Genomic DNA, 27,607 nt, shown 5'->3' with positions numbered 1-27,607 from the left:
AAACTTGATCTAGAACAGGGTCTCACACATGCGGCCCGCCAAGCCAAATTCTGTGGCCCGCAAAATGATTGGCGTCACGAGAGAAAACAAAGGTGGTGCTGCCCTTGGTCTATCAAAAATGCCCTCATGTGGCCATCACTGTGGTTTGACACCCCTGATCTAGAACAATATGTCTTGCCAAACATCATGACACAAGCACTAAATACAGTGCTTCCTTTTTAATTCTTTTCATGGGAGTCATACAAATTACCTCTGAGTGAGGGGACCTTCTACAAGACTGTGTCCTTATAGTGCAGTAAACTGAAAATAATAGTATTTAATCACTTGAAATCACAAGCAAATTGATCCTCCTGAGCCAAAACTTTTTAAAACATTTGGTAGATTGAGCAACAAAATTTGACCAAATTAATCGGATTATCCCATTACCTCTACATGATTGCTGGTGTAGCCCATACTGTATTAAAAGTGCTGTGGAAAATTACCCAAGCAGTAATGACCATACATAAATTTTAAAAGGGGCAGTGGTGTACTGAGGGACTTTACAGTGAGCAACCACTGTAAATATTTTTGTGTAGTTTTCAATGAAGTCCCTATTAACTTTACTTTTCATTTTATTTCAGATATTGTAACGCAAGGATCTTGAAGTTTGACAAAAATGGAACACTTCTGAAGAAATGGGGAACTCTTAGTCCATCATTTAGTAGTAAGTAACTTCTGGTGAATATGTATTGTCTTGGTTACTTTTTGTAGAATGTAGATGAGGTGGAGCACTTGCTCTGGCATGCATTCGTACTGTATATACCGACTACACACTGTACATGGGCCAGTTGACATAGTACTGTAGACATGAGCTTCATATCACTCACATGTACATGGGCTAGTACTGTAGACATCAACTTCATATCACTCGCGTGTACATGGGCCAGTTGACATCGTACTGTAGAGATCAACTTCATATCACTCAGATGTGCATGGGTGAGTTGACATAGTACTGTAGACATCAACTTCATATCACTCACGTGTACACAGGCTAGTTGACATAGTACTGTAGACATGAACTTCATATCGCTCTGATGTACATGGGCCAGTTGACAGTTCTGTAGATATCAGTTTCATGTCCAGTAGATTTGCATGGACCAGTTGACTTAGTTCTGTAGACATCAGCTTCTTATCAAGTAGATGTACATGGACCAATTGACTTAGTTCTGTAGACATCAGCTTCTTATCAAGTAGATGTGCATGGACCAGTTTACTTAGTTCTGTAGACATCAGCTTCATATCAAGTAGATGTGCATGGACCAGTTGACTTAGTTCTGTAGACATCAGCTTCAAATCAAGTAGATGTGCATGGACCAGTTGACTTAGTTCTGTAGACATCAGCTTCATATCAAGTAGATGTACATGGACCAATTGACTTAGTACTGTAGACATCAGCTTCTTATCAGGTAGATGTGCATGGACCAGTTGACTTAGTTCTATAGACATCAGCTTCATATCAAGTAGATGTACATGGACCAATTGACTTAGTACTGTAGACATCAGCTTCTTATCAAGTAGATGTGCATTGACCAGTTGACTTAGTACTGTTGACATCAGCTTCATACCAAGTGGATTTGAACCGCTCCGGTGGCCTAGTGGTTAGAGCATCCGCCTCAGATGTGGGAGGTTGCAGGTTAAATTTCCAGCCAAAGCAAAATATCGAAGACTTACAAAAATGATACTAACAGCTGCCTCACTTTGCGCACAGCATTAAGAGGTTAGTGTTAGGACTGTTTGGCCTGGTATCAGGATAATGTGACTGGGTGGGACATCATGCTACATGTCTGCGGCATGATGACTCAGTGCTAGATATCACTTTAAACTGCCACACGGCAGACATCGTAGCAATATGACTGAAAAACTGTTAAAGCTACGTTAAAAATTGAAATCACACGTACACACACACACACATGGACCAGTTGAGTAGTACTGTAGACATCAACTTCATACAAGTAGATTTGCATGGACCAGTTGAGTTAGAACTGTGGACCTCAGCTTTATATCAAGCGGATGTGGATGGACCAGTTGACTTAGTATGTAGACATCAGCTTCATATCAAGTAGATGTGCATAGACCAGTTGAATAGTTCTGTAGACATCATCTTCATATCAAGTAGATGTGCATGGACCAGTTGACTTAGTACTGTGGACATCAGCTTCATATCAAGTAGATGTGCATTGACCAGTTGACTTAGTAAGTAGACATCAGCTTCATATCAAGTAGATGTGCATGGACCAGTTGACTTAGTACTGTACACATAGCTTCATATCAAGTAGATGTGCATGGACCAGTTGACTTAGTACATAGACATCAGCTTCATATCAAGTAGATGTACATGGACCAGTTGACTTAGTACTGTAGACATCAGCTTCTTATCAAGTAGATGTGCATGGACCAGTTGACTTAGTTCTGTAGACATCAGCTTCATATCAAGTAGATGTACATGGACCAGTTGACTTAGTACTGTAGACATCAGCTTCATATCAAGTAGATGTGCATGGACCAATTGACTTAGTAATGTAGAAATCAGCTTCATATCAAGTAGATGTGCACGGACCAGTTGACTTAGTTCTGTAGACATCAGCTTCATATCAAGTAGATGTGCATAGACCAGTTGACTTAGTAATGTAGACATCAGCTTCATATCAAGTAGATGTACATGGACCAATTGACTTAGTACTGTAGACATCAGCTTCTTATCAAGTAGATGTACATGGACCAATTGACTTAGTACTGTACACATAGCTTCATATCAAGTAGATGTGCATAGACCAGTTGACTTAGTACTGTACACATGAGCTTCATATCAAGTAGATGTGCATAGACCAGTTGACTTAGTACTGTATACATCAGCTTCATATCAAGTAGACGTGCATAAACCAATTGACTTAGTACTGTACACATCAGCTTCATATCAAGTAGATGTGCATGGACCAGTTGACTTAGTACTGTACACATCAGCTTCATATCAAGTAAATGTGCATGGACCAGTTGACTTAGTACTGTAGACATCAGCTTCATATCACTTTGATCTACTTGAACCATTTGACATAATACTGTAAAGTAGGCTTCATTATTGTACTTGGCAACTGACTTTAAAACAACCATTGACAGGCAAAGAGTCTGATATTTTATTTGAACTTTCTCTTCCCCTTTTTCCCTGTGTAATATTACCATTTGTTATCATCATATGTCTTAATTTGTACAGAGATTATTTAACTTTTTCTTTTATGTTTTTTGAAAAAATATTTTGAATCATGTTTTATCCTTCAAATAAAACAAATCTTGGATGAGGCAGTAATGGTTCACCCAGTAGAGGTTAAATACATATAAGATTAGGTCAAATACCAGTATACCAGTCACATTGTACATCTTACATATAAGATTAGGTCAAATACCATTGTACCTGACACACTGTACATCTTACATATAAGATTATGTCAAATACCAGTGTACATGTTGCATTGTACATCTTTCATGTAAGATTAGATCGAATACCTGTGTACCTATTGCACTGTACATTTTTCATGTAATATTAGGTCAAATACCAGTGTACCTGTTGCAATGTACATCTTACATACAAAATTAGGTCAAATACCAGTGTACCTGTTCCTGTGTACATTTTACAAATAAGTCTTGATTTAGTCAGATATCAGTGTACCAGTTGTAGTGTACATCTTACATATAAGAGTAGGTCAAATACTAATTTACCAGTTGCAGTGTACATATTACATACAAGATTAGGTCAAATAACCAGTTTCTTTTAGACAGTTATTTTGTCTAGTCTGAATATGACTTTGTTCAGAAAAACTCCAGTTGGGGTATTTCACTGTAGGTCAAAACATCAGTCCTATCGGTCATGTCAGGCATATTTGACAATGACTAGATGCCTACTACCTACATATCTTTATGTCTATTTGAAATTACACATAGAGGGTCAGGCTGTGAAACTACCTGTCATTCTGTTAGATTTTGCTCAAGAAGTTATCGATCACTTGCATTATAATGTTGTTGTTGTTGTAGGGTTTAACACCATTTTCAGCATAAGATAGGCTATTCATGGCGGCCAGTATAAATGGTGGAGGAAGAACCCAGGAAAAGCCTGGAAAGAGCCACTGACCCACGAGAAGCTACTGGCAAGCTTTCTCACATACCCACATTGGCCGAACGCGAGATTTGAACCCACGCAGACAAAGGTGAGATGGCAGTGATCCGTAACAGTGAGCACTTTAGAGCAATCAGCCACTCAGGGCCACTGTATTATAATAATTGTTATTTCTAATCTTGCAGGTGATTCACCACCTGGGACATTCTCCATCCCCCACAGTTTGGCCCTGGCTGAGGATAAGGGAATGATATGTGTAGCTGACCGGGAAAACGGCAGGATACAGTGCTTTGATTTGAATGGGAACATGAAGAAAGTAATAAAACTGCAAGAATTTGGTCAGCGACTATTTGCTATAGAATACTGTTCATTGCATGGTAAGTAATTAGTCATAGGTTTTGGGCTTGATTGAAAAGGAACTCTCACCTATAAAATAATGGTGTTGGCCTGGCTATTAGTCTGGCTGATCTACTTCTGCATTTTATTTAAGCACATCCTGTCTATGAAATAATGATGTTGGCCTGGCTATCAGTCTGGCTGGTCTGCTTCAGCATTTTATTTAAGCATATCCTGTCTATGAAATAATGATGTTGGCCTGGCTGTCAGTCTGGCTGGTCTGCTTCAGCAATTTCATTAGGCATACTGTAGCTCATTCTGTCATTGGCATTGTTGCCTCAATCATAGAGTTACAATATGTTGAGTCAGATCACTGTGACTCCTGTTTCGTAAACCAATGGTGTATATTAAGTTTGTTTAGGTAATTTTCTCAGCTACTATTGCTTGCAGAATCCTGTAACTTTACATATAGATGGATCATACGGAATATTACAAAGAAAACAATGCATTCAAATGTGGCAACACAGTTCTTGATGGTTGTCTTATTTTTATTGTTTTTGTCTTGCCTTCACTAGTATATAGTTAGACTTTGGTATCATTTTCTTCAGTAGTAATTGCCCAGTCATTCGTGTCACCATTAGGGTTTGTATTAAAGTTTTGGAAGCCCAGCATCATAGGTCTAAAAGCAGTTTTGCAAGAGAAGCACAATTATGTATTTTGGAAGCTTTGTATTGCCAGCTATGTCTACACTTTTAATTGTAAATTTACTGGCTTTTAATACTCAAGAGTCAGGTGGAGGGGGTGTTCGTTGGGTAGGTAGATGTTTTTTTTACAATTTGTCAGTACAGTATTAGCTATATAGTGGTCATTAAAAGTTTGTATCTTTTGTTCTTAAATGGTCCATGGTTCTGATGTAAAGATAGTGTTGTAAAAATGTATTTTGTTGCTGTCATGGCTCATAAGTGCTCAAATCATGCTACATTTATGAATTTTCATAGTTGGAAAGCAATGATGCATTAGAATTTTCACACATTAGTTCAAAGTCTTATGAAAAGTTATACGAAAATAAGGATTGCACCAGAGGACTGTTTATGCTGTTTTGTTGCTCCTGAATGAAAATGGTGACAATATGGCCACCAAAAGGCTTCTTAGGATATCTAATTGGTCCTAAATGAAATTGGTGCATGCTGACAGGAAATTTAGTTGCCACAATAAGCATATTGAAAATTTTGTCACCAATACTCCTGAATGGAAGCTCTTATTGTCATGGGGTTTTCACCAAAAGATTTGTAATGATGTCTGGTTGTCTAAATTAAAATGGTGCTGATCTTGATCCAATATGGCTGCCACTGCAGCTTATTTTTAAAAAATCTTGCTGTCAAAAATATCAGCAATTGTTTAAGCACTCATCATTTAAAAAAAGGAACCTTGTCTTGAGTTTTTGGAAATTCTTTTCAGACATTATTAGGTTTCATGGCACATATCCCCTGGATAAGGAGCTTAGAGACTGACTGTACATTATATACTGTATATACATTATTTGCACATTTTTGCACTTCTGTCTTTTGCACAATCAATACATACTAGTATATCTAGAACTTTGAAATTTTGTGAGTCAATGCATCTTGACAAATACTGCAATCACATCAGAAAAGTAGGTCAATGTGACCCACATTTTATACTTCACAGACTTTTGTTCAATTTTGTGTTTTGTTTCTCAAGCACTGTTGATGCTGCATCATCAAACTTTATGGTCACCTGCATCTCTTAGAACCACACCCTTACAACAAAAAAAGGTCACTGTGAACTACATTTCAAAATTTACTGGCTAAGGTTGTTGCATTTAGCTCATGATTAAATAAATGTTTTACATCCTGTAAACATAGTATTTTACCTAGAATTGAGTGGATGAATCTTGATGAATACAATGCCCTGACTTAAAGTAGGTCACTGAGAGATATATTTCATGTTTCATATTGGTGTTGAGGTTTTTTTGTCGAGTACTGTTCATGCTAGAATTAACAAACTAGATAATGGTATTCATCTATGTTATCATACCTTGCCCTTACAACATAAAAAAAGTAAATTTCAAATTTTACTGGCTTAGGTTTATGCATCAGTTTATTTCCATGCAGTGTCAGGTTATGCTATTTAGAATCATGAAACTTGGTGAGCAGGTGCATCTTGATGAGCATTACTCGTTGCAGAAGTAGGTCGTTTTGGACCATATTTTATGACTGAATGACATGGGTTACATTTTGTGTTTGATGTTAATGTTCCGGCAAAGTGGACAGTGAGATGCGTCTTTGTTATTACCACACTCTGCAACCAAAGAAGCTCATCAGGTTTATATCTCATCAACCAGTGGCATTGGTGAGGTTGATGCATTTGTATCTCATCAACTAGTGGCATTGGTAAGGTTGATGCATTTATATCTCATCAGTTCGTGGCATTGGTGAGGTTGATGCATTTATATCTCATCAGTTAGTGGCATTGGTGAGGTTGATGCATTTAGCTCATTACCACATGGGTTTTTGCCATGCTGTGTGCATTCTGGCCTACTTAGAATTGTTGAAACTTCTTGATGGACATCATCTTGATAGGGTACTATACCTGTATTGCAAACAGATGTCGCAGTAACATGTATTTCAAGCTTAAGTGACTCATCAAACGTTTTGTACTTAACTTGAACATATTGGATGCTGTTTATTTTAGAATCATTAAACTTGACAATTGAATATATCTCTTCTCACTACACTCTTACCAAAGGTTTCTGTGACTTTTATGTTATATATACTAACATAGGTTAAATATTTGTTGACCTTTATATTATGTATACTAACATGGGTTAAATATTTGTTGACCTATATATTATGTATACTATCATGGGTTAAATATTTGTTGACCTATATATTATGTATACTGACATAGGTTAAATATTTGTTGACCTATATAATATGTATATTAACACGGGTTAAATATGTTTTTAGCTCATGACCACATAGTAGCTATGTACATCTTTTCCTAGACTGAAGGCCCTTTCTGACCATGACATTAGAAGTGGGAAAAAATATCTCAGTTCAATGCTTAACTTTCTGTGTTAATTATACATTATATTTTGTAATAGATTACCCTCAACAGGCTAAATTTTTATTGTACTTGTCAGTGGGTATAGGAATTAGAATGAAGGGATTGCATGCATTTCTTGGAGGCTTCTGTCGTAGTGGCTGATCAAGGTAATTCCTGATGCATGAACTGTACTTCTGATAGTGCTTATAGTTACTCAAGGTAGACACACATCAAATGAAAAATTTCATGATTCAGCCAAACCATTTCAGGAAGGCAAATGAAATTTGTAATGCATGTTTGTAATATATGTAGATGTCTTAATTAAATTTTCATGCCAATATAGCAAATCTAATTTAATCACATTGCTTGGAATTTTGTTTCCTTCTTTCAAGTACCAGTGTCATAGACTGACATTAATTGTCAAGTTGGCCAGGGGAGTGGGGAGGCGACATTTCTTTTTCTTGCAAAACAAATTCCCATCTACTTAGGTTGTATAATATGTTTGTAATTGTATGAAGCCCTATTTAATGTATATAGTTTTTTCTCAGGTGGCCTATTATTTGCTGTAAATGGACCAGAGTTTGGATCTTCAGCTACTGTTCAGGGATTCACAGTAGATTTGAATACTGGCAGATTGCTGTCAACATGGAATGTACCTGCTGTAAGTAACTTAAGTTAAGGTTTTGTCATTTTCTCAGGCATTGTTAGCCATAGCATTATGCAGATGGAAATGTAGATGTATCTCAGTGAGTAAAACAACACTATAACAAAAGTATGATGCTGTAATCTAATTGTAATGCTTCAGTGACTTGCTTTAGTTTTGCATCTAAATCAGTTTATGAGGCGTTGTTTGCCACCGGGTCATCCAGCTTGGTATATCAATATGTCACAGTCAGTACAGCATTATCTTCTCGCCAAAGTACATCACTGACCTAAATATTATGCTTCAGTGACTTTTGTCATGTTTTGCATTTTTGATCAGTTTCAAAGACCAGCCTCAGAAATACTCAGCCCTGCACCATTACACCAAAAGTAGGTCACTTTGACCAAAATTTAATGTCTCAGTGAGCTTGATTAAAGTTCTTAGGCAGTGTTGTACCAGGAGTAACTCAAATTTGCATGTGGTAATAAAATTGATCATATATCTGCTTATATTTAGTACTAATAATAGGGCCCTGGGTGGCTGAATCATCTAAAGTCCTCACCTTTACCATAAACTGCCATCTCACTTGTCTCTGGGTTCAAGTCTTGGGCTCAGCAGGTGTAGTTATGTGAGAAAGCTGCCAGTAGCTTCCCATGGTCAGTGGATCTTACCAGGGTTTTCCCTTGGATCTTCCTGTACCTGTTGAAATGACTGCCATGTATAGCCTGTCTTGTTCTCAAAGTGGTGCTAAACCCAAAACAACAACAAGAAGTTCTACTGGTTATGGATCAGAAGAGCACATGGAATGGCCTGTTGACACTATGTCCATCATCTATTCATCCATTATCACTACATCTCCTATATTACTTGGAAGTTTGTCATGAAACTTTGACCACCATAGCAGCCATCTTGAAGATCTTTTTATCACCAGTCTGTCTGAATGGATCGTGATATAAATATTGGTTATTTACTAAAAGACTTTATGATGTCTTCTTGTTTCTAAATGAAAATGGTGCCAAGCTGATATCTAGTATGGCCTTCATGACAGCCATCTTGAAAATGTTATTGCTCCTTCTCCTGAAAGGTAAGTCATACTAACATGGGGATTTCAGCAGAAGACTTCCTATGATGTCTAGTTGGACCTAAATGAAAACGGGTGCTGATCTGACATCCAGTATGGCCACCACATCAACCATCTTTAAATCTTGTTATTGGTCCTCTTCCCGAACAGAGTCATATCAGTATGAGGTTTTCACCAGAATACTTCCTAAGGTGTCACTTCCTAAGGTGTCTAGATAGTATGAAGTAAAATTCTGGCAATCTGAGATCCAGTAGGAACACCATGGCAGCCATCTTGAAAATCTAAATGGAAAGTCATAATGACATGGGCTTTTCACTGGAAGACTGATTATAATATCTGGTTGGTCCTGAATGAAAATAAATTCAACCTCAGAATGACTGCTGTTGCAACCATCTTGTAAATCATCTTGTTGCTATTCCTTGTAGGATTTTCACCAGAAGACTGTATAATGTTTAGAAGAGTGAAAGCTGTGCAGATCTGAAGTCTAATGTGGCCATCTTGAAACTTTTGTTATTTCTGCTCCTCCAGAATTGATAGTGCTGTCAACTTTTCACCCAAAGACTTTTTTATATCAAGTTGGACCAAAATGAAAATGTTGTCCCATGGATGTCCAGCATTGCTGCCACAGTCAACATATTGAAAATTTTGTCATTAATTTTCCTGATCTTACTGACATTAGATTTTCGTTAAAAGTCTTCTGCTGGTGTCTAGTTTGTCCTAAATGATAATGGTGCCAGTCTTGCATTCAGATATGGTTGACACAGCAGCTAATCTGGAAATTGTATTGCTCAAGAAGATCAGAGATGGTTTCAGTGTTCAGCAGTTAAATATCAGAAATGGTCTTGAATTCCAGGAATTCTGGCAGACAGTAGAGCAACAGTCCATTTGAGGGATTCTTTTTTACTTTAGTAGTATTAGTTTGTATCTGATGCATTAAATCTTGATTTTTTTATCATTATTGAAACATCAAGGCTTGATCTTGTTGCTGAAATCAAATCTAGGTCTTTTTTTCCAGGGCATGAAAAATCCACATGATGTTACAGTAGACTCCATCAACCACAGAATTTATGTTGGAGAGATTAATCCAAACAAGGTTTGGATGTTTGAAATGCAGAGATACAGTTCCAATCGAGTCATTGTTGGTCAGAAATTGGGTATGTCACATTCTTTAAAAGCCTGGTGGTATTGATGTTCCAAATATTTTAAAACAATTTAAAAAAAACTCATTTTTAAAATGCTAGTTATAGATTGGTGTCTTTCTTCAGGAGCCTCACCACTTATCACAAGCATGCAGAATAATGCAGGCTTTATGGCAGTGGTCGGCCAATCAGCATCAGTTGGAGGCAGTATTTGGAGAAATCAGAGCAGTACAAATTAAAATACTGGTACAGCTACCCATTTTTGAGATAGATTTTGTTGCACTATACACCCTGAAATCTAAAAAGCATTAACATCTTTACTTGCATATAAGTCAAGTCAAATTGCAGACCACACAGATCCACATCTACATTGCAAAATGTGCCAGCAGATCTGGATCTATGTAGCTTGTTAGGAGTAATCAGTAGAACAAACAACATTGACCCTGATCTGCCAGTGCATTATGCAATGGCAGATTTTCTTGTGTTGTTTACAGTTGGACTTGACTTACAAGCGAGTACATAAAGTATATAGAAATCATTAAATATTTTGGCTTGAACAATTTAGTTGACTCTGGAATGAATATATGATATGGTACATCTCTTAATGATATTTTAAATAATTGTTTTCAGATAGCAGTTTGCAATCATCTGATATTGACATCCGGAAGGAGATTGGTCAGAAAGTGGATGACAGGGTATCATCTGGTGATGAGTCTGGTGACTATACCACATCGCTGATCATTGGAGCCCTTCTAGTAGTGCCTGTTGGTTTGCTCATCATCATCGTCATCATTGTAAGGTTACATAGCTCAGGTAATTCAAAACAGGAAAATCAAGGCCCAAAACAAAAGCTTTGCAACTGGATATGTATGACAATATTTACCATACTTGCGCATACATAATATATGCCTTCCAGTGAATAATGTAGATCAGCAGATGTTTTATTTTTATGATATCTGTCAATTCACTGAAAATGTGTACAAGACTCTGATCAACTCGTGCATTGTGTGATGGCAGATCATGGTCTACACCTTACACTTTTCATAACTGCATTTCACACTGATGAATAATGTACTGTACAAAAGGTAACAAGGCAACTAACTCCTCAGACGTAGTGGAATGTTATCCTGTAAAATATGTGATCCTCCTTGAATATATTCCCTGTATCGCATTACTATTGGGAAACAGTTCTGCTACTTCTCAAATCCAGCAATCACTAAATAATGAAAAATTGCACTTTCCTGTCTATATAATGATACAGGCAATGGGGAAAAACTCTTTCCCATTACCTTCCCTGATCACTACTTGCTAACTACAGTTGTTAACTCATTTTTAGCTTTTTGCTGGATACAGTCAGCATCAGATCATGTGCCCCTCGAAATCCATGAAATATTTTTATGGGGTTTTCAATCCTCAATTGACAAAATTTGTATAGTAGTGAATATAAAGGTACTTCATGTTGCAATCATTATTGTGTGAAATTTTGTTGATAACTATGTGAATTTTGTTGCAGTTATGCACTTCAGTTTTTTTATAACCTTGTGCTCCAGCATGGTAGCATTGGTGCCCTTTGTTGGTTGTTTTGTACACACTGCCTGTATTGTCTTCCTTTGATTATTTGCTTATATGAACACTTTCTGGATTTCTTTTCACAAACCTTTGCTTGGTTTTGTCTTTTCAGAAAATGACAGATGATGGCAACAAAATGCATTCAGTGCAACAGAGTTAAATCCATTGAGGACATGCATGAAAAGTGCCTAGCTAGTACCAGGTGTGCCTCAAATACTACATGAGGTGTTTGTGTGTTGTGGTCAGAAGCTATCTGGTCCACAGTACTGAGAAAGGGTCACAAGAGCAACAAGAGACTTGGCAAGTCCAGAATGACAGTGTGATGTGCTGAGTCTACATTAAAATGTCATCGTTGGCTGGTATAGTGAGGAATGACGTGATGATGCCCCATATGAGTCAGTTTTGATTTCTGCTCAATTTGGACAAGTCGGACCTCAGTCCATCTTATTATTTTGTCCATCTGAGCATGGAATGTTTTACCAATCTCAATCATGTTTGCCTTCCAGAAGAATATGCAGCAAAGGATTTTTGAACACACTGAGTCAAGATTGAACAGGGAATGGATTACTGCAGCTCCTAGCTCTGCTCAGTGTGGATGCAGTTTTATTTGCCAACTGTTCATTCACCTTTTGCAGATTCCTCAGCTGGCCCAGTGGGTGCCTCTTTTCCAATTAGCTTGATCAATAAATCATGATCTGAAAAAAATCTTTTCTGTGTCAGTGGCACAAAAGATGATGGCTCAAGGCAGGAATTCTTCTCGAAAATTCTCTGCTGGAGCTTATGATCGGCATGGATGCCAGTTGATACTCTTGGGGAGCCCACCTTATGCCACCTGGGAATCAGAAGATCCACCTGATCAAATCAACCTTCTAGAAATGAAGGCCAAAGTCAGTGTATTTCAGTTTTGGAAAGATTAATTATATGGAAAGGTAGTCTTTGTTATGACAGACAACTGGGTGGTGGCTGTTTACTCCCTGAAATGGGGGACAGAATCACCAGTTCTAGTTTTGGACTTTCTGCACTGGTGCACTCAGATGAATATAATGATCAATATTGGGCATATTTCCAACAGATTCAGTGTTCTGGTTGATTCAAGGTCAAGAAGAGGCCAGACCCTTCACACATAAGGTTCAACAATCTTTCAACTGATTTGCTTACTTTGGTAACATCCAGCGATATTTGTTTGTGACAAGGTGAAATCACAATCTGCCACCTTTGTCTTTCCAATCACGGACCCAGAAACCTGGGCAGTGGATGCACTTTTAGTCTGTTGGGAGGGGTTTGGCGGTTTTACCTACTACCCACCCTCTCTCTCTCTCTCTCTCTCTCTCTCTCTCTCTCTCTCTCTCACACACACGCATAGGCAGTTCTGATAATGAAAAATGAATCAGAATATTAGATCTTTAGCTAGAACCCTCGGATACCTATAGCTTTGGCATGCAGGGAATATGAATTGCATGCCCTTTCGGTGGACCTAAACTATCTCTACTATAATTCAAATGCTTGTGGTACTAATGAAACCACTAGGTTTTGAAGCAAAGAATTTGTTGTCACCATTGAGCAATCAAAAAGTAGTCCTCTGTTCCCTCTCTGCTATTGATAAATCTAGAGAGGCAGCAATAACTGGACCCAGTCCATACCCTCAAACACTGCTTTAAGTAGACAGAGTTGCCATGTGACCTGACAAAGTTTCCAGTGAAGCCAGGAAAAGAGGCTATAACCATTTTTTGAGCCCATATGGCTGAGGTGGTTAATATGGTTAAATGATAAAATCAGAGGCATCTGCAAGCCTCACATTCTATGAAATCATTGGTACCCACAAGCCTCACATTCTATGAAATCATTGGTACCCACAAGCCTCACATTCTATGAAATCAGAGGTATCATTATAAGGCTCACATTATTTCAAATCATAGGTATCTTTGCAAGCCTCTTATTCTCTGAAATCAGAGATATCTTTCCAAACCTCAGATTCTATGAAATCAGAGGTATCTTTCCAAGCCTCACATTCAAACAAAACATTTTGATCCAAGACATAACATAAACCACAGTCAGTCAGCCTTCTGTAGCTTTTATCTGCATGATGTGACTAAGCAGAGGTAAGATCCACTCTGGTAGATTCATTGACTGCAGCAGAGATCAGTTGAAGTTGGCACAATATTACCATGGGCATAGAACAGCACTTCACTGGATTTGCTTTGAATATTTACTCATTAATAAAAGTCCTTTATTTCCTTTCTTTAGATGGGTACAGTAGCCATGAGTTACTTGACTGTTGGGAGTGCAGTTTATTCTCAGATACAGTTGATTTCCCTTGAGGGAACTATGGTCGAGGTAGGATGCTCTGCATTGCCACTTCCTATTACCCATTCTTCTAGCATTAATGTGATCAAGGAAATGCAAAGCATTCAAAAGAGGAAGCAAATTTTACACTAAATTATGGGACCACTCCTGTGGCCTACTGGTTAGAGCATCTGCCTTGGATGCAGGAGTTCATGGGTTTGAACCCCAGCTGAGTCATACTAAAGATATAAAAAATGGTACTAACAGTGCCTCGCTTGGCGCTCAGCATTAAGAGGTTAGTGTTAGGACTGATCGGCCTGGTGTCGGGATAATGTGACTGGGTAGGAAATCATGCTACATGTCTGCGACGTGATGCCCCAGTGCTAGACATCACTGTAAACTGCCACACTGCAGACATCGTAGCAATATGACTGAAAAAGTGTTAAAGCTACATAAAAAATCCAAATCACACACACACACACACAGTTATGTTTCTCCTAGAATTCTTACCCAGTCACATTACTTTGAAACCTTCTGACACCTCCCCATAAATACAAGCATCTTTGTTGATGGATTACTCAAGCTCAGACCAAATAAACATAGCCACTTGGTGATGGTTAAGGGAGTTGTTTCTTGTTTTTGTCTGTGTGTTATATTGACCAGAAAAGATTAAATGTTTAAATTTTCATGATTGCTAGATTTGAGAGGTAGCAGAATTCATTTCCTAATGCTGATCAGATTGGGTAAGTATTCTTGGAGAAACATAATTTACTTAATGAGAGTTGTTTTTCTTATACGTACATGCCTTGCATAATAAAGTACTTAAATTATAAATACAGGAGGGTAAAACCATGTCAGAGGGAGCCTGCAGTAGCCTGTATAAAAATGACAACAGAAGGTACAGAATACAACTTGCCCCAGAGGTTCAAACTGACAACATAAGATCATGAAATTTAGTAGTTAGACGCATTTCCTTTAGTACTGCACCCATCCAACCAAATAAGGTCACTGTTACCCACATTAAATGCCTTATTAACATGTTAAATGTGCTTTTAGCTCATGAAAACATTATTTCTGTGCTATATCTATCATAGCCTGGACAGAAGACAGTCTTTGATTAGTGCATTGGAAGTTTGAATAAATATTTGTATTGATTGGCAAACTTTCAGTGATAATATCTATTGTATATTGGGATTGTTTTCCTCAACATGTTAACTTATATTGTACATATGAATGAGTAGGAATTAATAAGTGGATTGCATCTATATTGGTTAATCAAGGTTATTATTGATGCATGAACTGTACTCATGATAGTAATGTGATTGGCTGGTAATTACTGATGCATCAGTAATCTGACTGGCTGATAAATTGCTGATGTATTAGTAATCTGATTGGCTGATAACTAATGATGTATCAGTAATCTGATTGGCTGGTAATTACTGATGCATGAGGAATATGATTGTCTGGTAATTGTTGGTTTGGGCTTGACTTCGTTTGTCCACATCTTTTGCACATGCTCTGGTGGCTAACAAGCCCAATACGTGACAGGCACATCCATCCACAGAGGCTGCAGGGGAATGTCTGGGTTGTGGTGGGTGCTGCCGTTGGTTCCCGATTTTTTCTTTGCCATCATTTGTCCTCCAAGCTGGCTTGTCTGTTTTGTTCAGAAGTGGCAGTGGGCCAGTGAACTGTTCATTGCCAGTTTTCACGGTCAGCAGCTTGTGATGCCCATTGGCAGTGATTGATGTCACAGGTGGTGAGGATATTTTTCAAAGAGTCTTTATATCTCTTTCGAGGTGCCTGTTTATCACGGTGGCCAGTGGAAAGCTCACCATACAATTCGATCTTTGGCAGACGATGATCCTCCATCCTGGACATGTGCCCTGTCCAGCATAGCTGTATCTTCATGAGCATGGCCTCAACACTGGTAATCCTGCTTGTTTGAGGACTTAAGTCTTGGTGACGAAGTCACTCCAGTGGATGTTGAGGGTGGTGCAGAGGCAGCGCTGATGGAAGCATTCAAGGAGGCAGAGGTGGAGGCTGTAGGTTACCCAGGATTTGGCGCCATATAGGACAGTGGTCAGTAGGACAGCTCTGTAGATGCTGATCTTTATATCTCTTTTGAAATTGGTGTTGTACCACACTCGTTTATACAGCCTGCCAAAGGCGCTGTTTGCCTTGTCCAGTCTGTTGTCTATTTCTTTGTCGATCTTGGCATCAGAGTAGATCACACAGCCCAGGTAGGTGAATTGGTGTACTACATTCAGCTCTGTCTGGTCAGTGAAGATGCTTGGTGACTTGTACTCTTCCTTGGGAGCAGGCTGGTGAAGTACCTCAGTTTTCTTTAGGCTGACCTCAAGACCAAAGAGCTGGCAAGCTTCTGCAAAGCAGGATGTTACGCGCTGTAAAGTGGCCTCTGTGTGGGCTACATGGGTAGCGGCTTCTGCAAAGAGAAGTTCTCTAATCAGTTTTTCCAAAGTCTTGGTGTGGGCCTGAAGTCTCCATAAGTTGAAGAGGTTGCCATCAGTACAAAATCAGATACAGATGCCATCTTCGTCATCAAGGTCTTCTGTTGCTTTTTGAAGCATCATGCTGAAGAAGATTGAGGATAGTGTGGGGGCTAAAACACAGCCCTATTTCATGCCATTTACAATGGGGAAGGTCTGTGACAGGTCGTTATTGTTTCTGACCTGACCAAGCTGGTCTTCATGTAGCTAGATGACCATGGTAAGGAACTTTGGAGGACAGCTGAGCTGTTCAAGGATTTTCCACAGTTCAGTTCTGCTCACCGTGTCAAATGCCTTCGTCAGGTCTACAAATGTGATGTACAGTCCTTTGTTTTGTTCTTGGCATTTCTCCTCGATCTGTCTCAGGACAAACACCATGTCAGTTGTGCCCTGTGGTTCATTCCGGGGTTTTCCCAGGTTCTTCCTCCACCATTAATACTGGCCACCATGTATAGCCTATCGTGTGCTGAAAAATGGCATTTAACCCTACTACAACAACAATCACCACCCTGCTTAGTGTGGGGTCATGTTGATCTCATCATGTCTGTTCATACATCCTTCCAAGAAGCTCTTTAGCAACAGATGCAAAAATGCTTAATGCTGACAAATGAAAATATTTCCATATTTGTATCTCTGTGACAGACCTATTTCCATATTTGTATCTTTGTGACAGACCATTTTCCATATGTGTTTCCATGTGACTGACCTGTTTCCATATTTGTATCTGTGTGACTGACCTGTTTCCATATTTGTATCCATGTGACTGACTTGTTTCCATATTTGTATCCCTGTGGTTACCTGATAAAATATTAAGGTCATTACCACAATATTTCAATTTTTGTTTTACACTTTTTACATTTTTTTAGGAATTAGACTTTTTGATGGAATCTGGGTTAGCCAGGAAATTTTGCAAACTTTGTGATGGTCACAAGTAGATTAACTGATTAAATTTTAAATGTACTACAGAAAACTTGTATTTTTTAAAAATACATTTATGTTATAATTCATACTTTGTTTTGAATTTTTTAAAAATGCAGTTAAGTAAAACCACTAGAAGTACACATAAAATTTAGTAAACATATTTGTATGCTTTTACATGTTGATGACATGATTAGGCCATTATGGTAAGTTTTCAATGATTGTATGTTTTTTAACTTCTTAATTTTTTTCTGACAAAAGTTTTGTTAGCACAATTAAGCAAAACCTCTTCAAGTATACACATGAAATTTGGTAGGCATACTTGTATTAATATGGAAATTTGGTAGGCATACTTGTATTAATATGGAAATTTGGTAGGCATACTTGTATTAATATGGAAATTTGGTAGGCATACTTGTAAAATATGGACATTTGGTAGGCATACTTGTATTAATATGGACGTTTGGTAGGCATACTTGTATTAATATGGACGTTTGGTAGGCATACTTGTATTAATATGGACATGAACAGGTCAGTCAGTTTATAGTTTTTCACATTTCATAACTTTTTACATGGACTTTTTTCTCTGGCATCTTAAGTTGGATATAATGTGTTATGGCATTGCCAATCCCTGCATCTATCCATTCATCCGTTACTTATTGATTGTCTGGCCCATGACATGTTACCTTTGGAAACATTATCATGACTGAAAGGTGCATTACCTATCAAAGTCATGCCCCCTGTCTCAATGTTAAGGTTGCAGCAAGGGAAATAATTAGTGATCTCTATCCACATACAATGTAATTTTAGTACCACTGGAGATAATTTAATGAAACTTTAGCTTTATGTATACCCTTCTTAACCTGACAGTCTTGTGTTCAGTCATACCCCTTGCATCATGGTCCATGTTACAACAAGGGATAAAGTATGTGATTACTTAGTTTCTCCTTCAAATATGTTCCCCGATCACATTAATGTTAGGGATATAAGCCTGCTACCTCTCGAATCCAGCCCTACTAAAAGATGAAAATTCGTCTTTTCGGTCTATCTCATATAGACCAAAGGGCAATAACTCTTGCCCCTTACCTCCCCTTGCCACCGCCAGGTGTCACTAGTTTTTAAGTTTCGCTTGTACGGATAACACGTACATTATACCTCCAAACAATCCAAGCCATCTTAGCGTTAAATTGGACCATCCGAAGTTAAATTTGGATTTATTGCGTCAGCCACAGTAACATCAGCGGCAATGGAGGAAAATAATGTTGACAGGGTACAACAGTCCACCTTGGAACAGATGCATCGTTTGGTCCAGGAAACAACGATGCAGCTATTGACATCAGGCCAGATATTACCCTTATTTCCCTCGCTCGCTTCCACAGCTTTTTCTGACTCTTTGGGGGAATGTTCCCCCAATTTTAGGTTGCCCAGTGGGCGTAAGTCCCCCCGCATGTCCGAGCATGGCCTTCGGGCCTGTAAGTCAGGACGCATGGGGTTTTTACCGGATCCATTTCATTATACAACCTCTACGTCACTGGCCGTCCAGCTGTCCCAGCATGGGGACTCTATTGCTAAAACGGTCCGACCAAATATGACTTACGGGGATTTTAGTGATAAATCCGTCCGTCAAGGTGTACCGCCGGCAACATACCAATACTATGGCGGAGATTTTACTGAGAACTCTGTCTGTCGAGCCAGGCCATTGGAGCAACTGGTACCGGTGATAGCAGGACCGTCGCTAACATTCAGGCCGACAACAAGCGAGACAAACCAGCCGGCAGGGCCGGCCGTCCATATGTTCATGGCTTATCCACAAGGGAGAGTTAGTGACAGTGTTAAGGATGATGGAATCACGTCATCTATGCCACCTGGTATGCTCTATCCAGAAATGCAAGCTATTCCAGAACACGACTTGGCACACAAGTTGACAAAACTCCTGCAAATCAGCCGTACACAGATCCAACCATGGAATGGACTGAGTTTGGCTTCAGGGCGGCAGTGGAAGAAATTTATAGGGTGTTGGCAATTTCAGAATGCCCTCCACCTCCTACCGCCACTCAAGACTACAAAGTTAAGGCATCTGTAGATCTTGACAGGGAGGAAGAGACGCCGTCCTTCCGGCTCCTTCCCCAGTCGGCAAAAATTAAGGAGATCAGTGATCATCTATCAGGACGAATAGGTGATCCGGGGAATGCTAAGGCATTCTTTTCAGAAAGCCAAGTACCAGCGACATTCTCGGGTCACTGGTACAAAACTCATTCAGACGCCTTCAGTACAGATCTTCCGGCCCTGGACAAAAATATGGCAGCAGTTCACATGTCCACTCCACTGTTTTTCAAAGTGGGCAAAAATGTGTTCCATGCCACGTCAAAGCTAGTCCGGAACGTAGTCACTACGTCTTCAGTGTTAGACTTGGCTACATTAGCCATTTTCCGACTCGCAGAAAAATCCGACAATGACCACGCTTGGGAAGCGACGGCCCGAATCGCTAGAGTTATTAACAGGGCAGCTCACCATTCCATGGCTAATGCGTTGACTGCTTCTGCCAACTTAGACCTGATACGACGTGATGCATGTCTGTGGTCCACGTCGCTCAAGCCCCATCATACTCTGGCTTTACGGATGACTCCGTTTGGGTCGCCTTTACTCTTTAAAGGAAAAATTGAAGAAGTTCGGAAGCAGGCAGCTCAGGAACTGCCCCTCCAACTCGCCGCCCAACCCTCGCAGGCGTTTAGAAAAATTCAGCCCTGGCCACAGCGGAGGGATGATTGGCGGACCAGGGACAAAGGATCCTTACAATCAAATGTGCAGTATAGATCCCAACCCAATGCCAGGAGACAACAGTCTAATCAAGCTAGGAGGCAACCATACATAGGCGGTAAGAAACAAAGTTTCTCCGTCTTCAAGCCTCCTAACTCTAAAAATTGACATACCCTCTCCACCACCCGCAGACAGCCTACCTGTGGGCGGCTGCCTCCTGCAATTTCAGGACCACTGGACCACCTTTTTTCCTCAGAACAATTGGGTGATCCAGGTCATTTCGGAGGGACTTCGGATTTCATTTATCCAACCCCCTCCCCTGTCCTCCTCTCCCCTCTTCACAGACATACCATCCGATCGGGAGAAGGATACCTTTCTGCAACAGGAGATACGGTCGCTCATAGAAAAACGGGCGGTGGAGATTGTGAAAAAACAGCAATCGCCGGGGTTTTATTCCAGGCTGTTTCTTATCCAGAAGGCAAAAGGCAAGTTGAGGCCGATCATCGACCTGAGTCACCTCAACCAATACATTTTACCACCGAAATTCAAGATGGAAACGGCGAGATCAATCCATCTTTCCATCCGGCGGGGCGAATATGCCGTCAGTCTAGATATGACTGACGCATATTTTCACGTCCCTATCTACCCCGCGTCACGGAAATTTCTCCAATTCGCTTACCGCGACGTGGTTTATCAGTTCCAGGTCCTACCCTTTGGCCTTAACATCAGCCCTTGGGCTTTTACCAAGGTTATGGATTGCGTCGTCACCCTGTTCCGCTCGACTTCATCTACAGGGATGGCAGTGTACTTGGACGACATCCTCCAGAAACGTATGGTAAGTTCTATTCTGCTCAAAGGCAGAAACGATCTTTTAGCACTCTTAGATCATCTAGGCTTTCTCGTGAACTGGAAAAAGTCTGATCTCCGTCCATCCCAGCTTTTTGTCCATCTGGGTATGGAGTTTCTCACTGATCTGAATCTGGCACGGCTTCCTCACGCTCACGTAATCCGGATCGTCGAACTCATCGAGTCCGTTTCCAACAGGATGTGGATTTCAGCGAGAGAATTCTTGCAACTCCTCGGATTATTCAATGCAGCAGCAGACTTGATCCTGCTTGGCCGTCTTTTTATGCGTCCCTTACAAATGACGTTACTGGCACAACGGTGCCCCTTTTCAAGTCCCCTCAATCAGACAATAATGATCACGCCCGAGATACAATCATTCTTGCGTCAGTGGCACAACCCCGGTTGGCTGTCCATGGGGATTCCTCTGGAGATGTCCCAAGCGGAGATAATGGTATGTACCGACGCCAGTACCTACGGTTGGGGTGCCCACCTGTTGCCGGACTTCGCTACAGTCAGCGGCACGTGGGAGCCAGGGAAGAGGCCTCTCCACATCAACCTTTTAGAAATGAGGGCTGTCATTAATGCCTTTCATTTCTGGAAGGATCAGCTCTCAGGAAAAACTGTCCTTATTGTGTCAGACAACTCTGTGGTGGTGACTTACGTCCTCAAACAAGGGGGCACCAAATCACCAGACCTGTGCATTCTGATCTGGCAGTTTCTATGTTGGTGCGACAACCTCCACATCAATGTACAAATCAGACACATTCCCAGCAGACTCAATGTCTTGGCCGACACTCTACCTAGGAAAGGTCAAGTCATTCACACGGAATGGTCACTCCATCAATCAGTCTTTCTTCGGATTTGCACACTTTGGGGGCGTCCGATGATCGATCTTTTTGCAACAAGGTGGAATCGCAAGTTGCCCACCTTCGTCTCTCTGGTTCCAGACCCAGAGGCTTGGGCCGTGTACGCTCTGTCAATCAGCAATCAGCTGGGATGAGGTGTGGGCATTCGCCTACCCTCCCATGGTTTTGGTACCGAAAATAATCCAGAGGTTAAGGGGTCAGAACTGTCGGATGATTCTGATTGCCCCTCTCAGATGGAACAAGTCCTGGGTCACCGATCTACTCGATCTAGTGATAGATCTACCCAAGAAGATTCCAACCAGCCCAAATCTTCTCAAACCGTGGTCACGGGTGTTCCACCCCTGCCCGGACCTTCTTCTTCACGCTTGGCTCTTGTCCGGACAGCCTTGCGAGACAAACAATTTAAACCTTCAATTGTGGAGAGAATCTCAAGAGCAAGAAGGCCCTCCACTCTGAAGGCTTACGAGGGAAAGTGGCGTGTTTTCAGGGAATGGTGCCATATCAATAACATCGTCCCTTTGAGTGTCTCAATCCCTCAACTGGCCGACTTTTTTCTCTGGCTTTTCGAGGAGAAACAGTTGGCCCCAATTACTATCAAAGGCTACCACTCCATGATATCAGACACATTCCGCCATCATGGTAGATGTGATATTGGGCATAACAAAGTTCTATCAGATCTTTTAGCCAATTTTGATTTCAATCGACCAAAATCCCTCACCCTGTTTCCAAAATGGAATCTGTCCTGGGTTTTAACATGGCTCAATTCAGACAAATTTGAACCTTTAGCCCACACTTCATTAAAGCTACTATCATACAAAACATGTTTCTTGATAGCCTTATCTTCAGCATGCAGGGTGAGCGAGTTACAGGCCCTTTCCAGTGACCTGAACTTTCTTCAGTTCAGATCAGATGGTTCAGTGGTCCTCCTGACACAACCAGGCTTTGTAGCCAAAAATAGGTTACCATCCATTGGCAATCAAAGAATCGTCATTCGCTTGCTCTGTTCCATAGATAAGTCAAGAGCAACAGCCATGCAAGATCCTGTTCGTGCACTCAAGCACTATTTAAAACGCACAGAGGCGTGTCAGGACACACGTAAGTGCCTCTTTCTTCCGGTCAAAGCTGGTAAACGGGATATCACCCCTCAAGCCCTTGCTTCATGGCTGAAATGGGTTATACGCTCAGCATACTCTGAGGTCTCACAAGATCAGAGTTGCCTCATGAAGATTACAGCTCATGAGATTAGAGCAATCTCGGCGAGCCTTACATTCAAACGCAATGTTTCGATCCGAGATATAACAGAAGCTGTTGGCTGGCATGCAGAGTCAACCTTCTCCAGTTTTTATCTCAGAGATTTGGCTTCGCAGAGGCAAACCTTGAATCTGGTAGGTCCGGTGTCTGCAGCCCAGATGACCACCAGACCCATTTAAAACAATCAGCACAGCCTATCAGCTTCGCTGGATTCGCCAGTGAAATTTCGTAGGTAAGAAGATTTCAATAACTATCTTCTTAACCTTATATAGGAGTCACATATCACGGGACCCTAGGCTGTGTTGCTGATGAAATTAGGAGAACGGGTTATCGTTCAAATGGGGAATCCAGCCATCATTCCCTAGAAGGTACCCGGGGTGGAGGTAGGATGCTCAGCATTTCCTCCTCCTATTACTTATTCTCCTAATGTTAATGTGACCAGGGAACGTATTTGAAGGAGAAAGCAAATTTTTAGTAAATTGTGTTTCTCCGAGAATACTTACCCGATCACATTACTTAAAAACCCTCCCAACCACTCCGCTATGCGAGCATCCTCATATAATATATATCGCTCAGCTTAAAAAACTAGTGACACCTAGCGGTGGCAAGGGGAGGTAAGGGGCAAGAGTTATTGCCCTTTGGTCTATATGAGATAGACCGAAAAGACGAATTTTTGTCTTTTAGTAGGGCCGGATTCGAGAGGTAGCAGGCTTATATCCCTAATGTTAATGTGATCGGGTAAGTATTCTCGGAGAAACACAATTTACTAAAAATTTGCTTTCCTTACTTTTAACTCCTTCAGATACTTTATGAAACTTTACACAGGTTCACAACTTATTATATAATAATCAGGTCCCTAGCTCAGAGGTCAAGGTTATTACTGTTGAAATGGTCATGTGATGGGTGTTTCATGTGCCATTTGGGGACTCACTTTTATGTATGTCAAAAACCATGTGAGTACATCTAAAGCTAAAAGCATCATTAGACAGATTTTCTCTGCATGTGGGTTTACGTGTGTATGTAACCTGGTTACGCTTTTCTAACATTATTGTATAAATCTGACAAAATGTTGGGACCTAAGCTTTCTTTGCACATGGCCATATTTGTTTTATAAACACAAACAAATTGTGTTTTATTGCATGCAATAAGTGTCTATGACAAAATATCTATGACAAAGTGTCTATGACAAAGTAGTTAAATTGATAACTGGTGGTAGACACAGTATTATCAATCTTTAACCATTAGGCTGCCTCAAAAATAAGAATTTACTATTAGATAAAGTTATACCATGTGCCAGTGTTGTTAAAAAATATCTCTGATCAGTAAAACGATAAATATTTGTTACATTCACATTAAATGCTCTGTCTGGCCTTGATTGCCTATGGTTCCTCAGTCTTTTCATTCTAGTCAGCTACGTATAAGGTTGGTTTATTTATTTTTTGTTTTGTTTTGTTTTTTTCTTCTTGCTTAATGTGTGTGTTATTCCTTTCAATGTCACCCAGGTAGAAAGAAAAGAGGCACTATAGCTAGTGATAGTGACCCTAATAGTCAGACACAAGTGGTAAGCTACAGGGAGTACCATGTCAGGGGTAGAAAAATCCATTCCCAGTTGCCTGGGGGAATTAACATTTAATGCCAGGCAACATTTTTCTCAGTGTGAAAGTCATTTTGGACAACAGATAAACATTATTTAAAAAGATAATATGTTTAAATTTGTAATGGAATTTTATATATTTTCCAGTGATATACATTTGATCATTAAATTGTCCATCATTGTACCTAAAGCAGGGTGACTAAAATTATCTCCGTAAAGTTCCTTAGATGAGTTTTGCATGCTATCTGTAAGAGGTGACACAAGTGTTGATTAAGCAATCAGAGTCCATACTACCACCTGTTCAGTCAGAACCTGACTGCTCCAGTGGCCTAGTGGTTAGAGCGTCCACCTTGGATGCAGGAGGTTGTGGGTTTGATCCCCGGCTGAGGCATATCAAGGACTTACAAAAACGGTACTAACAGCTCCCTCGCTTGGCGCTCAGCATTAAGAGTTTAGTGTTAGGACTGGTCATCCTGGTGTCAGGATAATGTGACTGGGTGGGACATCATGCTACATATCTGCAGCATGATGCCCCAGTGCTAGACATCACTATAAATGGTCACACTGCAGACATCATAGCGATATGACTGAAAATTTTTTAAAGCTACGTTAAAAATCCAACTCACACACACACTCAGTTAGAACCCATAAGTAAACAAAATGCCTATGATTGTGTTATGCTTTCTCTTTGGTCAGTTGAAGATTCGGGCATTTGCTGTGGAGCATGTGACAGTTTTTAGTGTTGGCTCACTTTAGCTAAAGGAATATGGCAAGTTTATAGAATCAAACTAATCACAGTTCCTGCTGCATACTATATTGGCTTGTGGGGTAATGGTTCCTTTACAGTTTCAACACAGAATTAATAGTAGTATTGGATTCATTATGGCATGAACAGTAATCATCTAAACTCAAAACAAAAAGTGTAAAATATGGATACGTTTATTGACAGATGACCATCTCCAGAAAAGCTGATGTACCAGAAGATACCATTTTTAAAAAAATGGTTTATTTATATTGTATTGGCTAATGTCAGATAGATTAAATAAGCTATATAGCAGTACTTATGGTGATGGTGAGTTACAAGCACTGGGTGCAGTTAGGACTAACTACGTACGTGTAAATGACACTCGTATGTCCATCTGCAATAATTGTAAAGTTTGTTGTCAAAGGATGCATTAATGGATTTTCCTAATTTTTCTACCCCTACATGGAATATTGGGCATTATTCTTCTGGAGGAGGATTTTATTTTTATCTTGATATTAAACCAAAAATGGAAAGGTTGATGGGTAAAATGAGGCACAAAAAATGTTTCATTTTGTGCTTTTATTAAAAGATTGAAAAGAAATGTATTACTTCCGGAATGATCTCACCATAAGATAAAGCTATAACAGAGCATGCTTCAGGGTTCATAAACTTCCTTGAAAGTACTTGATTTTGGCTTTTTAAACTCAAGGCCTTAAAATCCTTTGCAATTGACATTTTGGTTTTAAATTCCTTGAAAATCATTTTTATCTTGCAAATTATTTTGGATTATTTATTTTCCTCTGGTTTCCAGAATATCAGCTCAAATGGTTTATCAGAGATCTTGCTCTTTTGTGTTGCCAATCTCAGGTGTTTCAGCTTTTTTGGTTTGTACTGTTCCTCATTCCATACTGTCTGTATGTGAAGTCCTCAAAATATATTTTTTAGGCCAATGAAGGCCATGGAAAAGCTTTAAATTTCACTTGAGTGGAAGCTTATGAACCCTATTGCTTGCTCCTCTTTTCTTTAGCTTTACATTATATAATGGTTTTTGAAATATATTTTAAATTTATGTGTTTTTTATTCACCTTAAATTAATAAGTTATATAAACAATAATGAGAATTTAATATTAAATGAATTACCTCACTTGTATATACATTTCATGAATTGTAATTTTAATTCATGAAGATGTACATAAGAAAACATGATTTGTTCTCCTGAAATTATACTTTCAATTTTGGATTTCAATGCCTGTTTATAATAATCCAACTGCTTGCATTGGGGGAGGGGTAGTCTTGATATGGCCCTGCCCATCCATCCATCCTGATTCCTCCTGATGTTAAGTGTTCAGTGAATGATTATTTCTTGTAACTGGCCAAAAATATATGTAAGAAAAGAAATTTCTCAACAACGATTCCAGCAGATTATGAGTGTGGCTTGGTAAAGTAAAATTAAAGTATTTTTAATGAGAATCTGCTTGAAGACTTTAGAATGATCTACCAGTATATTTCCTTTGGATTGATAATATGGCATGTAAAGAAAAGAAAATTTTGAAATAATATGGTTTGTTATTTGTTTACCATAGTCAAATGGACCATCATCTGTAATATTTCTGGAGTTCTTCCATTTGATCTTATGCAGATATCACTTACACCCTCCAATCCATCACTTTACCCTCCAAGCCATCACTTACACCCTCCAATCCATCACTTACACCCTCCAATCCATCAGTATTTTGAATATTTTGATTATGGATCACGTGATTGGATCCATGTCTGATTTCTTTAATTCATATTATTTCATTAAATAAATTTTGGTTAATGCAGAATGTTAGTGACATAACATTTTAGTTATTAACTGA

At 39.6% G+C, this 27,607-nt stretch overlaps 1 protein-coding gene across 1 annotated transcript in view; it reads left to right on the top strand.

The window, feature by feature from the left end:
- The window catches only part of LOC149801393 (peptidyl-glycine alpha-amidating monooxygenase B-like), a 106,530-nt gene that overhangs the window by 67,987 nt on the left and 10,936 nt on the right, over positions 1-27,607 (top strand). Inside the window, exons 19-23 of the mRNA XM_089956798.1 lie at positions 621-703; positions 4,330-4,521; positions 8,098-8,210; positions 10,289-10,427; positions 11,043-11,225. Of these exons, the coding sequence (XP_089812924.1) occupies positions 621-703; positions 4,330-4,521; positions 8,098-8,210; positions 10,289-10,427; positions 11,043-11,225 (710 nt within the window). The remainder of the gene's footprint in view (positions 1-620; positions 704-4,329; positions 4,522-8,097; positions 8,211-10,288; positions 10,428-11,042; positions 11,226-27,607) is intronic.

This window comes from Sinohyriopsis cumingii, chromosome 4 (assembly GCF_028554795.1).
Source record: "Sinohyriopsis cumingii isolate HCF-2022 chromosome 4, ASM2855479v2, whole genome shotgun sequence".
Taxonomy (NCBI): Eukaryota; Metazoa; Mollusca; class Bivalvia; order Unionida; family Unionidae; genus Sinohyriopsis; species Sinohyriopsis cumingii.
Note: the sequence above shows the minus strand (reverse complement) of the source record. Positions and strands in the feature narration are given on the sequence as shown.